Source organism: Mangifera indica, chromosome 11, assembly GCF_011075055.1.
Source record: "Mangifera indica cultivar Alphonso chromosome 11, CATAS_Mindica_2.1, whole genome shotgun sequence".
NCBI classification, from domain to species: domain Eukaryota; kingdom Viridiplantae; phylum Streptophyta; class Magnoliopsida; order Sapindales; family Anacardiaceae; genus Mangifera; species Mangifera indica.
In genome coordinates this window covers 565291-581201 of record NC_058147.1, presented here as the reverse complement: position 1 = coordinate 581201, position 15911 = coordinate 565291, and the positions used below count along the sequence as shown (strand labels likewise).

The following is a 15911-nucleotide window of genomic DNA, read 5'->3' as shown; positions in this document are numbered from 1 at the left end:
GCCATTGGATGTGCATATATTGACCTCTTCGAGATCATTTTCGTGGGCCTACCACACCAGATCAGTAACGCAAGTTCCTCTTTTGGGCCACAAGCTTGGGTTTTATTTGTGTGCTCATATCTTAGAATAGATTGGGCCCAACTTCTATGGCGAATCTTTTTCAGCCCAGTTCTACTTTTGTAATACATCCCATCATTTAGTGGGGAACACAGTGAGCGCATGCTCGTGGTTGGACCATTGTTTGACTCGAGTTCAAATTAAAAAAATTTTGGGTCTGTTAATTTTAAGTTTGGTTTGAGATTGAAACCTCATCAGATTCGTTGCACTTGGAGCTTGCTTTGTTGATGATTTTTCTTCTTCAACTTTAAATTATTGGGATTATTTTCTATCTAAATTTTAGATTAATTTAAAAATCATATTTATGGTAAATAAAAAATTTAAACACTTATTTATACACTAACTGTTGTCTAAATTTTTAGTTAAAAATAAAGATAAAATTATCATTTTATTATAAACCTTAAAACTTTAAAATTTCGTTTGTTTTCTTCTCCAGCCACCATCATTTCGATCAACAACTGATGTTTTTCACACATCTTTCAAATTTGGCTATAAAGAAAAATGAAGGACAATTGTCCAAATGCGACAATGAAACATTATCCTTCGTCGAGTCTTTTCGATCTATACAACTCTTTATTGTTCAAATTCGTCTTTCGTCAGAGAAGACTTTCGTTTTTTTCTTATCATTGCTTGGTTCCCTAAACCATTAGAAATAAAACCTAAAAAAGGAAAAAAAAGTAAATTTTTTAATGTTTAATCATAAAAGATAAATATGAGTTTTCTAAACTAAAAGAGAAAATAATATAAATTTTTTAGGTTTTAGGGTTTATAAATAAAACAATAATTTTATCTTAACTTTTAATTAAAACTTTAGATAGTAGTTAGTTTATAAATAGATATTTAAATTTTTTACTTATCATTCATATTATTATAAATTTAAATTAAATCTTGGGTAAGCCTTTTTCCCTAAATTATTCTGATTCTTTAGTAACTTATGTGGCCAAAGTTTGGCCTGACCCGCAAATTTAAAAGTCATGCCAAGGTCCACAAAATTTTAAAAATTATATTTGTAGGTTGGCCCACAAACGCACTAACCCTTGTGCCATGAATTGCATTACAAGTCTTGAAGTTTCATAGGATACTTGAATTGCGACAAGTCGAGCCTTGTCATTTTCGACGAAGCGCATCATGGCCTGACCCATCCTCGATTCTAATTGCCATGGACTAATTGAGCAAATCATATTAATTCTGATGTAATTATTATATTCGAATATAATTTAATTTAAGATATTTTAAGCGCCAAACGAATATTTTTCATCCAAACTATGATGGATTCTTAAAGTTTTCTTTATGAACTATAAAAATATTGTTTATGCACCTATAATTGGTTAAATTTAATAGAACCCTAACGTTTAAAATTTTTGTCTCTTTTTGGCCCTATAAACTTTAAAACTAAAAGTTTCCTCCAACCTAAGTTTTAAAAAATAGTAGTTTCACTATAGGGTTTTGTTTTGAAATCTTTGGAGACATCTTCGACTCCATTGCCGACGACCTCTCTCTCTCAAAGCATCCTCTCCTTCCAACGATCTCTTTCCTCCAATTTGGATATCTGATCGACATCGGAGAAGCCTTGGGAGACGAAGACGAAGCTGTCGTCTTCGTCTGGGAAAATGATCGTCTTCCCAAAAAAAGGTCCAAATAGGAGGAAAGAGATCGTCAGAAGGAGAGGATGCTTCGGGAGGGAGAAGTCATCGACAATGGAGCCGGAGATGTCGTCGAAGATTTCAAAATGAAACCCTAGGGTGAAACTGCCATTTTTTAAAACTTAGGCTGGGGGAAACTTTTAGTTTTTAAAGTTTAGGGGGGAAAAAATAAATTATATTTTAGTTCATTTTTAATATTATAGATAAAATAACGATTTTACCCTTATCATTGTTAATTTTAACTGCTTATGGGTGAGTAAACGATATTTCCATAGTTAATTGGGGAAACTTTCAGAATTCAGCATAGTTTGGGTGGGAAATAGTCGTTTGGCCTATTTCAAACTGAAAAATTATAATAAATACCTATTTTATCCTTTTATTAAACAAAAATATCCGTTTCTTTTATTTTTAAGTAAAAATACCTTAATTTTTTTTTAAATACCAAAATTACTCTTCACCATATCTATATAAATAATCTCATTGTCACTCTCATTATATACACTTTTTATATTACTTAAGTACTCACTCTCACTCTTATTTTTACTTAATATCAATTACTACGGATTCGTTCAGAAGGAAGAAGTTCGTATTTTTAAATTGGAATAAAAAAAATTAATTCGTGAAATAAAGTATTTATATGAATCTTAACTCAAAACTTAATTTTATTTGTTAAATCTAGTTTGTATGTCATATAAAGAGGACATTTGAATATTTGATAATAATTTATGGGTTAAATAAAATGTTAGAAAAATATGGAGGACATTTTGATATTACATAATATATAAATAATTTAAATAATATGTTAAGAATAAATAAATATATTGAAATACTCTAGAATGTTAATAACAAAAAAATCACTCGAAAATCTGAAAAAATATATCTGAATTTTAAAAACTATACGTTTGAATAATTTAGGAACAAGAAAACCAAAAAATCGATTTGAAATTTCATAATTACATTGTAAAACGTGTCTCAAAAAAGCACAAAACTAAAGAGATAGATGTCAAATTTGAAAACTACATATAAAAAAAGTCTAACCCGGTCACAAACAAGCTCAAAATCATAAAAACTGAAAATCCTAAATTTGATAAAACAAAAAAACTGCATAATACACACTGAAACAGTTTTATTTGGGCCTCCAAATTGGGTGCAACGACAAAACCGATTTTTGTTATAGAGCTCGAAACAAACTTTGCATTGATATATTACAGGCCCCGTAACGCCTTCCGAATCAAAAGTTATGACCGTTTAAGGTCTATCTCGTACCAACCTTATAGTTTTAAAAAAGTCAATTTCCACCTAACTCACGATTTTCTAGGTTTAGTGTAAAATTTCGAACAAAACCCCGTGGATCTCTCCCTCTTCTCCCTCCCCCTAAAATTTTGAAAACGCTAAATTCGCCCCTCACCCCACCGGCGTCCGTGGGAGATTAACATAGTGTCGATAGATCTAACCCATTTTTCGGCCAAAACTTGTTATTTCACCCTCTAATTTCAACACAAATTAGATTTACACATTCAATAACACAAAACCCCTAAAGAAATTTAAGCAAAACAACCAATAATTAAAACATTTTATGTATTGTTCAAAATGGAAACCCTAAACATTCAAATATCAAAATCACCCTCAAATTTTAATATTTCTAACAATAAATTGATTCAAACAAGAAGTGAGATGATGTATTATCTTTATTTGTTATTTTCGGTTATCAAAAAACACGAAAAATTGACGAAAAAGACTAAAACCTGTTGCACTCATGGGAGATCCGAATTTTTCTCTAAATTTGAATAGTAAATCCGTGGAAAATGTGGAGTTTATATATAAGGGCAGTTCACTCATTTCCTAAATTGAGGGTATTTTTGCTTAATCCTTAGAGTTTTAGGTAATTTCGCTTAACCCCCTTTAGTTTTAGGCATTTAATATAATTTCCCTTTTAAACTTTGATTTAACTTTGTTAAAATTTACACATTGGCCGAAGAATTTATACTCACTCAAAATATTTTTTTATCTCAAATTCTTGTTCTTTAATTTTAAAAATTTTATTTATTCATTCATAGAGGGTTAAAATTAATAAAAATCTAATATCTGAAATTTTATCTTATCTCCTTCCTTAAACCCTAAAAAATAATCATTTCCCCCTAAAGCCAAGTTAAAAGAAATGACATTTACCCCTTAGGGTGCGTTTGGTTAAGAGTTTTTAAGATTATCTTGGTAATCTATCTTTTATTCCCTTGTTTGTTTTGTCAGTAGTAAAAGATTACAGTAATCTTCTATTACCAATGCTGACGTGACAGGTAATATAAGTGGTAATCTGATTACCACCTTCACCTTAGGGATTTAAAGATTACTGGGGTAATCTTGAGTTTATTATAATTATATTATTATTTATTAATTTTTTGAGATAAAAATAAATTTATTTTTAATTAATATGACAAATAATATAAAAAATATTTAAAAATAATTATATTCAAAGACATTTAAGTAAAATAACTTTCTAGTAATCTTTTATTACCTTTAACCAAACACAATAATTATTTATACCTATCAAATTTTATCAAACATAGTAATCATTTATACCTAGTAATCTTCTCAGTACTCTATCTTCAAGGTAATCTTTCTATTTTAGTAATTAAACATTACCCAAACCAAACGCCCCCTTAAAGTTTAGTTTTCAAACTTTGACACCATTACATACGACCTCTCTCTTCTGATGTTTTCTCCCCTTTTGACGATCTGTCTTCTCTCACTTAGACATTTGATTAGCGTCTAATAAAGCTGAAGAGATAAAGAGCTTTGTTAGAAAGACGAAACTCTTCGTTTTCTCAAACAAAAATAAGATTTTCGTTTATGTTTGAGAAGATGATTGTCTTCTCAAAATAAGATGAGAAAAATGCTTGTCTTCGCCTTCCCAGCTTTATTCAATACTGATTGGATATCCAGATTAAATAAGAAAGATCGCTAGAGGAAAAAAAAAACATCAGGAGAGAGATATCATCGACGATGATATCAAAATTTGAAAACTAAATTTTAAGAGATAAAATATTTTAGTCTGAAAAAATTATTAGTTTTTAAAATTTAAAATAAAAAGAAAATAAAATTTTAATTTATTTATAATATTATATATAAAAGAATTATTTTATCTTCAAAAAATTAATAAAGTTTATTATTTATTGGTAGGTAACTAGGAGTTTTAAAATTAGGGAGTGCGGGCCCACGGCAAAATGGTGCTTTGGGTGGGAAAAGGCCTTTGGCCTGACACATTCTCCGTACATATGTCAAACAAATTTTCTTTAATGTTTGACCTTTTGACCTTTTTATATATCATTACTATATTAATTAAACACTTTCAATCCAATCAAATGAAACTTTCAACATAAAATATTGAACCAGATCATCTTTATTAAAAGGCAAATTAATTTGAAACGAGGATAGAACTAGGCATTTTAAGTTATTCCCACTATAGGTTCAACATGTCAATTTTAGTCTTCTATATTAATGAGATTTCTTATTCCATGTCTTTACTTTACGGCATAACAATTATTCCCAACCAATCCGGAATTTCTCCTTACCATAGAACCTAAATTAAAATAAATGACTAGATATATTATCAAAATTTTGGGATAAATATAGTTTTTTAAAATATTATAGGTATTGATAACAATTTTCAAGGTTTTTTTATATCTGAAAGTTGTTTTTTAATTTTTAATATTTTCTTGATAAATAAAAAAATAACGTTTATTTAAAAAAATTAAATATAATATAATAAATTAAAATATAAATATTATTTTACACATGATTAAGAGTATCATGATATTTTCAAAATATATACCGTAAGAATCATAAATTTTTTAAAATGCGGATATATGGCTGTGGATTTTAAAAAATTTCATGTGATTTTAAAGTTTGGGTCTATCTATAAAAACAATTTTTTTATTTTTTTATTAATTACCTATTATTTTGATGGCTTTAAAAAAGAGTTGATTCTGGATGAAAAATATTAATTATACATAAAAAATAATTTTCTAAGGCAACAATTGATCACAACATCTAACCCGCATCCGCATGGACATGGTGGGAAAATTAACAATCTGTCATGATTTGCACGTGAACAAATAGACTTGTTTGACAGACAGTAAAAAAAGTCATTTTCATTGTCCGATTATGACTTATGAGTCACAACTCGCATATCATGGAAGTATCGAACGGCTATGATTAACCAGTGAAAAGTCTATTTCCACAAAACACCGGCAAATGTGCGCACGCCAATGAAGGCCAAAACTAAGCAGTCAAAGCCTTCTGGCTACATATATGTCTATCTGATACAGTCCGGCGTTCAAAACAGACTGAAGCTCAGAGTTCAGAAAGGCAGAAATCGATCAAATGGCTCAAGTCAGCAATATTAATGTTGATCCAAGAAGCGGATTCTGCAAAGCGAACTCCATTTTCTACAGCAAACGCAAGACAATCCCTCTCCCGAAGAACCATTCACTTGACGTTACAACATTCATCTCTTCCAGGCCTCACCATGGCAACATCGCCTTCATCGACGCCAGCACAGGCCGCCAGATCACCTTCTCCGACCTCTGGAGAGCAGTTGATTCTGTCTCCACGTGTCTCGCCGACATGGGTATTCGAAAAGGTCACGTCATCCTCCTCCTCTCTCCGAACTCGATTTTCTTTCCCATCATCTGTCTCGCTGTGATGTCCCTCGGTGCCATTATCACCACCACAAACCCTCTCAACACTGGTGGAGAAATCGCCAAGCAGATCGCCGATTCAAAACCTGTAGTTGCTTTCACTATCAAAGAACTCATCCCCAAACTCGCAGGGTCCTCGCTTCCAGTCGTACTACTCGACGACCCAGAAAGCATCACTCCTGAAGCAAAGATTTTGACTACTTTACAGGAAATGATGACAAAGGAACCGAATGGGAGTCGAGTTAGAGACCGAGTCAGCCAAGATGACACGGCGACTCTCCTGTATTCGTCTGGTACAACCGGCGCTAGCAAGGGTGTGGTGTCGTCCCATCGTAATCTCATAGCAATGATAGAAACCATTGTTGGGCGCTTCAATTCAGACGGAGCACAAGAGACGTTCATATGTACTGTTCCTATGTTTCACATCTATGGTCTAGCAGTGTTTGCTATGGCCCTACTCGCATCAGGAACGACGATCGTAGTTCTCTCCAAATTCGATATGCACGAGATGCTATCAGCGATTTCAAAATACCGCGTCACGACCTTGCCTCTCGTGCCGCCAATACTGGTAGCAATGATAAACGCCGCCGATCAGTTAAAGTCAAAGTACGACTTGAGTTCGTTGCAGTCTTGTTTGTGTGGTGGGGCACCGCTGAGTAAAGAAGTGGTAGAAGGGTTCGTGCAGAAGTATCCAACTGTGAAAATTCTTCAGGGGTATGGCTTGACCGAGTCGACTGGAATAGGGTCGTCAACGGACACGTTAGAGGAGAGTAGGAGGTATGGAACGGCCGGGATGTTGTCATCAAGCATGGAGGCGAAGATTGTGAACCCGGATAGTGGTGAGGCTTTATCGGTGAACCAAACGGGTGAGCTTTGGCTTAGGGGGCCCCCTATCATGAAGGGTATAACAATGACTTACTTGTGATCCTTGCCAATTTATTCTTTTTCGCTTGTTGGTTTGTGGTGTAATGGCAATATTCTTCGTCCATAAGACATTATGCTAACGCATACGAGTCTCGCTCCTCGGCAAGTGGGTGGGAGTGTCAGGGTAGTGCCCTCGAGGCCTGTTTAACGGATAGGGTGTCACCTGTTAGATGCTATTCACATTTTTGTCTAAGTACATTGAACGTATAGAGTGGAGATCAAATCCTATATCATACAAAATTAGTTCGGTTGATGTTTAATTCATATATTTATATATTATTTATTTTATTTAATTTTATTAGATATAAGACTCTCTTTCTTTTTTATTTGAATCTTCAACACTCTTATATAAGTGTAACCATTATAGACTATTAAACTCGTTATTTAACTCAGTTGTTCAAGTACAATCATTATAGGTTATTAAATATGTTGTTTGACTCAATGTTTTTTAATTGAGTATATTGTTACTTGTATCTAAAAACACTTTCGATTATTAGGTCTGTCATTTGACTTGTGTTATGATATTATATTGAAATATATTAGATTTACAAGTATGAAAACTGAAACTCATAGTATACAAAACTAATTAACTTGTGTTAAGATTCAATCCACACACTTATATACCACTTATTTTACTTAATTTTATTAAATGCGAGATTTTTTTTATTTTTTATTTGAGCATCTTAAGTAGAGTAGTATTAGAATTTCTCTAAGAAATGATAATCATTTGATTTAATGATAAGAGTCTTAAAATAGTTTAGGGTTTAGGGATAATCTTATTATAATTAAACATATTATTCTTTTATATGAATGCGGTAATAAATTTATAGCATTCATTATGAAGAAACGTAAGGAAATATTAAATAATGTTAACTCTGTAAAACGTAACTCGATTTTGGGTGAACTAAGAGAAATTATGCGTATTCTTTCTCTCGTGTGACTATTTATTTTATCAGTTTCTAGATAATCTTTGATCCATTTTCTGCGCAATGTAAGTACTTGCCCATCATTTTTCTGGTAAATGTTGGTGTGCAATTGCTAGCATTGATATTTAATTATTTTTTTAGTTTGAACAATGTTTTGTACATAGTTTTAAGTATACAATTAGTACACATATAATTTATTATCATATGATTGAGTAATTGAGTGTATAGACGAGGATAAAATATCTCTTAAACATATGATGGCATGTCATATATATATATATATATATATATATATATATATATATATATATATATATATATATATAATTATGTATTCAATACTGTGTGCATATATTTTTATTGTATCTAATATGTCTATTTGTCCAAGTAGCAACATGATCATTGAACCGTACATTTTGCTGAATGATCATGTTTTTAGAATCATGTCAAACAATCCATTGCTGGGTGCTTATTCCAGGCTAGCTGTGCAATCCATGGCTATAGAAATGGTGTAATTCTGTCTATTTAATACATTTCTTCTGATGAATATTACTTTTTGTGCGATTGTTGCAGGTTATTTTAGTAATGAAGAAGCTACTGCATCGACACTTGATTCGGAAGGATGGTTGAGAACTGGTGATCTCTGCTACATTGATGAGGATGGCTTCATTTTTGTTGTCGATCGACTGAAGGAGCTGATTAAATATAAGGGATATCAGGTGAACAGAACACCGATTATTTTACTTTACTTCTTTCACTTTCATTTTAGTGGCTATTGACTCTGAAATCTCAATGTGGCAGGTTCCTCCTGCAGAATTAGAAGCCTTGTTACTTACTCATCCAGAGATCTCTGATGCTGCAGTTATACCGTACGTTTCTTGCATAATAAGAGCTCTTTTGTAACTGAACTTCATTCCTACGAAGCCTTTTGTGTCTATTCTGAATGAAACTGAAGAGTTTGGTTGTTGTATGTTGAATTTCAGATTTCCTGACAAGGAGGTTGGGCAATATCCCATGGCATACATTGTAAGAAAAGCTGGAAGAGATTTATCAGAGGCTGCAGTCATGGATTTTGTTGCTAGACAGGTTTGTCTGATGTGCAAGTGTTTGTAGATCAGTAGTGAAATGTCATAACAAGCAATTTTATTTGTAGGTTGCTCCATACAAGCGAGTCCGAAGAGTAGCATTTGTGGCTGCGATCCCTAAGAATCCTTCTGGCAAGATTCTCAGAAAGGATCTAATCAAGCTTGCAACCTCCAAACTATGAATAATTTATGTTTTTACCAGAAAACTTATCTTTGGAAGTACTAGTTAGTTCTATTTGTGAGTCCTGCAAGCTATTTAGACTTAACCCATAACGATCCTTTTTTAATTTTCATTGTAAAAAGAGATTTGAAATAAAACTGACTTTGCTGGATGTAGTCAATCAGGATAAATCCTGCATACTTTCTCTTTATTGTGTAATTGCCGGCTCGTTCATGTTCTTTGGGCCCTGGAAACCTATTAATCTAGCAAATCGTGGACACCCTTTTTTGGAATTTTTCCATGAGACAATGAAAAATGAAGGAGAATTTCGCAGACTAGACAAATACAATATTTAAACCAGGAACTACACTTGAATTCATTCCTGAAGCCTCAATATCTTATGAATGGAACTACATTTTGATGATGATGTTGATTATGAGCATGAAAGATTGAAAAGAAAGATGCTATTGAAGCTGCCCTGCAAGTTTTCATGGACATCGGAGGCATTTCTTCTTCTTAGCAAAGAGAGAATGTTGCCCATCAATTCTTCCTCACAAGGAACTTGGAGTGGTCTGTTAGCCATTATGCCAAATTCTTCCTCGGCCATCTCTAATAGTACTCTGAAGATGGGGTGATTCAAGTAGTATAGAGGCACGACAAACCTTTTGCCTTCCTTTGTATACACAGCAAAATGACCTTTCTTTCTCTTCCTCCATCTCTTCACAATCTCATTCAGTTTCATTCTTCGCCACTTTTTTTAGGTAGTATTTTATTTTTTGTAAGGGGATTTTGGCTAGTCAGTTTGCCATTGAAGAGCACCACTGAAAGCCGAAGAGATAAAATTGAAGATTGGCAATGTGTGGAGGGCACAGGGCGCCATGTAACTTAAATCTTGTGTGTTGGGGACCCTTCCCTTTCCTCTGCGCTGCAAATATAAATCTCTTCACATGCCAAAGGCCTCTTGTAACTTGTTCCTTAATTATAGAAGTGGGATCCTTGTCCCAGACATGTGAGCATAATCAAGTCATTTGCAATTTGCATTTGTAGTGTGTTCATGATAGTGCTCTCAAAATCCAGATTATATCTTCAATTTGTTCTAAAGGACATCTTCATAAATTAGTCAGGATTAATCGGGATGTGAAAGTTAAGAGTCAAATATTTGGTTTTATTTTTTGTATCTTATAACTCTAAAATTGATAAGAAACGTTATACATTCATAGATAAAAATATTATTAATTGATTCAGTTGATCTAATTTGATCTTGATATACAACCAACAAAATTTGAGTTCAGACCCTCATTGTTACTTAAATGCTCTCAATTTTTATTATTCAAGTTATCTCTAGTGGCAAGGATCAACAAATTTCCTTCTTATCTTCTTCATACATACATGATTCAACCTCAAACCCCTTTTTCTTAATACATTTTACTTTTATTTTATATCCAAGTTGACTCTTTAATATGGATATATGCTTCAAGATTAAAGCCTGAATCATGAATTTTAATGGGATTAATCTCTTTAACTCTTTTTCTTTTTTTATTATTGAATACAAGAAAAGACTTCTGATTTAGCATTACTATTAAAATTTAGACTTCTTTATGATTTGTCTTTTGAAGATGCTTCCATCAACTCCACTCCTTTACCATATAAAATTCGTGGCTTGTGTCATTTAGCTAGACATCTCAGATAACACCCAATTCACTATGATGTTTATGATATCATTTTCCATTATCTTGAATAAGGTTGTCCCATCTGCTCGGATTTAATACTCATTTTTATAAAATAAAATTGATTTAGTTTGAATCAAATCTAAAATAAAATATTTTTGAGTCAAATTTGAGTTTTAACTTGTCAATCTTGAATTAATTTTTTCGGATTGAACCATATTTGAGATCAGGATTCAACTTATTTTCATAAAATGAACTAGGTTTAAGTTAGCTCAAACAAATCTAAAGCAATATTATATTCGAACTGAGTTAGAAATCCAATTCATTGATCTTGAATTAATTTTTCTGAATTCAAACCTATTTCAGATTAGATCTTACTTTGGTCTGATCTACAGCAAATGAACCCTGATCTTGAACAAACTTTATAGCCCCTGAAAGTTGGAATAAAATTTTATTAAAATTACGAAGAATCTTTATTTTCATTAAAAATAACATTCTTTGTCAAAGTTCAGACTTGATTGGCGCTGGGGGAGCGTAATTATCTTTCTTTATCTTTTCAATACAATAATTTAAGTATAATTGAAAAATAAACAACAAAAAGAATAGACGAAGAGTGATAAGAGGATCAACCGCACGTTGCATAAAATTTAGTTGATGCTTTCAAATCATGAAAAAAGATTCATGAGGCTGCCTCTGGATCCACATACCAATAATTGAGAGTTGGCCAAACGACTATTTCCCATCCAAGGTATGCTGTAATCTCAAATTTTTACTATTTAATTATGAAAATACCAAACACCCATCTATAAGTAGTTAAAATTAACGGTGATAAAGGTAAAATTGTCATTTTTTCTATAATATTAAAAATAAACTAAAATAGAATTCACTTTTGCCCCCCTAAACTTTAAAAACTAAAATTTTTCCTTAGCCTAAGTTTTAAAAAATAAAAGTTTCACCCTAGGGTTTCGTTTTGAAATCTCCGGCGACATAAAAATATGTCCGTTTATACATTTTTAGGCCAACATAAAAAAGTTTCATCAAACTAAGCGAACACTAATTTTTTTACCCTTTTTACCCTTATGTTGAAAAACCAAGTAAAATATTTTTTCTGAGAATATGTGTCGGTTTATGGTGGTTACGATGGGGGTTAGGGATTTTACAGTGAAACCCTAAATATGTCAAATTATGTATATGGATGTTTTTGAATATTTTAAATTGTATAAAATGATGTAGTTTCGATGTTAATGGATGTCTAGAAGTGTAGCCGTTGAGAGACAAAAGCGCGCAAATTTGCAGTGTCGCGCAAACACTGTTCAAACCGCTTGCAAAATCGCGCAAAAATCTTGTTCACAAACAATGATATCTGCTTTTGCGCTGTTTGAACAGTATTTGCGCGATGTGAACAGTGTTTACGCTGTCTGAACAGTATTTACGAGATTTGCACGACACTGTAAATTTGCGTGCTTTTGTCTCTCAACGGCTATACTTCCAGACATCCATTAACATCGAAATTACATCATTTTATACCATTCGAAACATTTAAGAACATCCATATACATAATTCGACATATTTAAGGTTTCCCTGTAAAATCTCTACCACCATTGTAACCACCATAAACCGATGCACATTTTTAGAAAAAATATTTTTACTTGGTTTTTCAACATAAAGGTAAAAAGGGTAAAAAAATTAGTGTTTGCTTAATTTGGTGAAACTTTTTTATGTTGGCCTAAAAACGTATAAACAGATAAATTTTTGCTTATTTTAATTAATTACCCTAATTTAAGTATAATTGAAAAATAAACAACAAAAAGAATAGACGAAGAGTGATAAGAGGATCAACCGCACGTTGCATAAAATTTAGTTGATGCTTTCAAATCATGAAAAAAGATTCATGGGGCTGCCTCTGGATCCACATACCAATAATTGAGAGTTGGCCAAACGACTATTTCCCACCCAAGGTATGTTGCAATCTCAAGTTTCCACTATTTAATTATGGAAATATCAAACACCCACCTATGAGTAGTTAAAATTAATGGTGGTAAAGGTAAAATCGTCATTTTTTCTATAATATTAAAAATAAACTAAAATAAAATCCATTTTTGCCCCCCTAAACTTTAAAAACTAAAATTTTTTCCTAGCCTAAGTTTTAAAAAATAGCAGTTTCACGCTAGGGTTTCGTTTTGAAATCTCCGATGACATCTCCGGCTCCATTGCCGACGACCTCTCCCTCCCGAAGCATCCTCTCCTTCCGGTGATCTCTTTCCTCTCATTTGGACCCCCGATCGGCGTTGGAGAAGCCTTGGAAGACGAAGAACTTCGTTAAATTCTTCGTCTTCCCAATCGTCGTCGTCATCTAGGAAGACGATTGTCTTCCCAGAGGAAGACGAGACGACTCGTCGTCCTCTGGGAAGACGAGTCGTCTTCATCTAAGAAGATGATCGTCTTCCCAGACGACGAAGATGAGATCGATCGATTGATCTCGCCTTCATCGTCTAAAAAGACGATTTCTCTTTCCAATTGATCTCGTCTTTGTCATCTGGGAAGACGATTTCTCTTCCTAGACGACGTCTCTCTGCGTCGAATGGGTTGGGGTGGAGTTGAGGGGGGCCGTCAGTGGAAGAAAAACCGTCGGGAGGGGGAGATGGCCGGCAATGGCATCAGAGAAAGTGAAAGGGTTTGGAAACTAAACCCTAGGGAGGGAAAATGAGATCTTTTCAAACTTAGCTTAGGAAAAAATGTTAGTTTTTAAACTTTTAGGAGGAGAAATGAGATTAAATTTTCAGGGGTTAGGGTTTCGTTAAATTTATCCGATCATGGGTGGATATTTGATATTTTCATAGTTAAAGGGTGGAAACTTGAGATTGCAGCATACCTTGGGTGGGAAATAGTCGTTTGGCCTTGAGAGTTTAATTATTCGAACTTGGAACCCTGATCGGAGCCACCACTTGCATATGGCTAGTTTCCCTTTCCCTTCTTTTTGTGCACATTTTCCGCCCTCCCGTCATCAAACACAATGGGGTAGATCAAATTCAAGTCTAATTAGTCTCAAATTTAAATTTTAATTTGATTCGAGATTTATTTGTTAATTTATCTCTTTAATAATATTATTTATTTTATTTATAATATTTTAAAATATTATATATGAATTTAAATTTAAACTCAAATTATATACTATATTTTATCTGATTTTGAATTAGTTTTAGATTCAATTCAAATAAGATAAGGTCAAATCCATCCATGCACATAGACATAAAATACTGTTAACATCAATGTCATTCGCAGATACCAACATAGATTATGAACCTTTATAGATTATATAATTAGAATAATTGTTTCTTCTTATCCATGCTTTATGTGGCCCAATCAGGGATGAATTTGATAAAGGCCCAAAGGACTATATCCCACCCAAGGTATGCTGCATTTTCAAATTTTCCCTTATTAACTTTGATAATATCAAATACTTATCTATGAACAGTTAAAATTAATAAAATCCTAATCTCTTGAAATTTTATCTCTTTTTTCCCTCCTAAATTTTAAAAACTAAAGTTTCCCCCTAACCAAAGTTTTCAAAAATTATATTTTCCCCTTAGGATTTTCAAACTTTCAGATCCAATTTTTTTAGTGACGACCGATGATCTTTAAGCATCTACTCTCCCTCTCTGATGACCTCTCCTTCTGGTTGTGCACTTCCGATGTTGTATAATGTCATCATCGACGAAAACGATACCTAGGAGGGGAAGACGTCGCACGATTGAAAATAGGAGACGCCGGGGAGGAAGAGACGTCGCCTGGAGATCGTCGGTCTTTATTGAAAAATTCAACATGACAAATTTAGTCTTCTATATTAATGAGATTCCATATTCCATGTCTTTACTTTATGGCATAACAATTATTCCCAACCAATCTAGAATTTCTACTTACCATAGAAACTAAATTAAAATAAATGTCTAGATATATTATCAAAATTTTGGGATAAATATAATTTTTCAAAATATTATAAGTATTAATAACAAATTTTAAGGTTTTTTTTTTAATATAAAGGTGTTTTTTTTTCATTTTTAATTTCTAATATTCTTTCAATAGTTTAAAAGATAATATTTACTTAAAAAATTTAAATATAATATAATAAATTAAAGGTATGAATGTTATTTTACACATGATTAAGAGTATCATGATACTTTTAAAATATATGCTGTAACAATCATAATTTTTTAAAATACGGATATATGGCTATGGATTTTAAAAAATTTCATGCGTTTTTAAGTATTAAATTACCATATTTAAAAAGTTCTGGGTCTATTTATAAAAAAAATGATTTTTTATCTATTATTTTGGTGGTCTTAAAAAAGAGTTGATTCTGGATGAAAAATATTAATCATACATAAAAAATAATTTTTTAAAGCTACAATTGATCACAACATCTAAGGGAAAAGGACTATTTCCCACCCATTTTTTTGGTTATTTTCAAACTTATACTTACAGGAGATGAAAAACCTCTTTTCTCATTCGTAGATAAACTTCAATTAATTTTTTTTGTTAAAAGGAGAGGTAAAATAGTCATTTAACTGTTTATGTTAAAAAATTATAAAATTTATTACTTTTCACCCCCCTTAGGTTTTAGAAACTAATATTTTACTGTTATCTAAAGTTTTTAAACTTTGAAAAGTAACATTTTTACCCTCAAACCTAGA

The 15911-nt window shown here is 32.2% G+C and overlaps 2 protein-coding genes across 3 annotated transcripts; one reads left to right on the top strand and one right to left on the bottom strand.

Annotated features, from left to right (window-relative positions):
• The first annotated feature begins 6014 nt into the window (after positions 1-6014).
• LOC123229607 (probable CoA ligase CCL5) lies at positions 6015-9771 on the top strand. 2 transcript variants are annotated; one of them, XM_044655533.1, is made up of 5 exons: positions 6015-7323; positions 8881-9026; positions 9109-9176; positions 9291-9393; positions 9461-9771. In XM_044655533.1, exons 1-5 carry the CDS (start codon positions 6141-6143, stop codon positions 9572-9574), a joined length of 1614 nt encoding a protein of 537 aa, XP_044511468.1. In that variant the 5' UTR covers positions 6015-6140; the 3' UTR covers positions 9575-9771. The 2 variants fall into 2 exon arrangements, with proteins under 2 accessions (XP_044511468.1, XP_044511467.1); XM_044655532.1 differs by having other exon boundaries at positions 6026-7359.
• A 125-nt stretch (positions 9772-9896) lies between these two features.
• Positions 9897-10481, bottom strand: LOC123229608 (auxin-responsive protein SAUR36). The gene has a single exon (XM_044655534.1). It carries the CDS (start codon positions 10292-10294, stop codon positions 9986-9988), a length of 309 nt encoding a protein of 102 aa, XP_044511469.1. The 5' UTR covers positions 10295-10481; the 3' UTR covers positions 9897-9985.
• Between the last annotated feature and the right edge of the window lie 5430 nt (positions 10482-15911).

Bases quoted from the DNA above. Each gene is read 5' to 3' on its own strand.
- LOC123229607 (XM_044655532.1), top strand. From the start codon at position 6,141: ATGGCTCAAGTCAGCAATATTAATGTTGATCCAAGAAGCGGATTCTGC. The intron at 7,360-8,880 runs GTATAACAATGA...CGATTGTTGCAG, and splicing joins GGGGCCCCCTATCATGAAGG to GTTATTTTAGTAATGAAGAA. The intron at 9,177-9,290 runs GTACGTTTCTTG...GTTGAATTTCAG, and splicing joins TCTGATGCTGCAGTTATACC to ATTTCCTGACAAGGAGGTTG.
- LOC123229608 (XM_044655534.1), bottom strand. From the start codon at position 10,294: ATGAAACTGAATGAGATTGTGAAGAGATGGAGGAAGAGAAAGAAAGGT.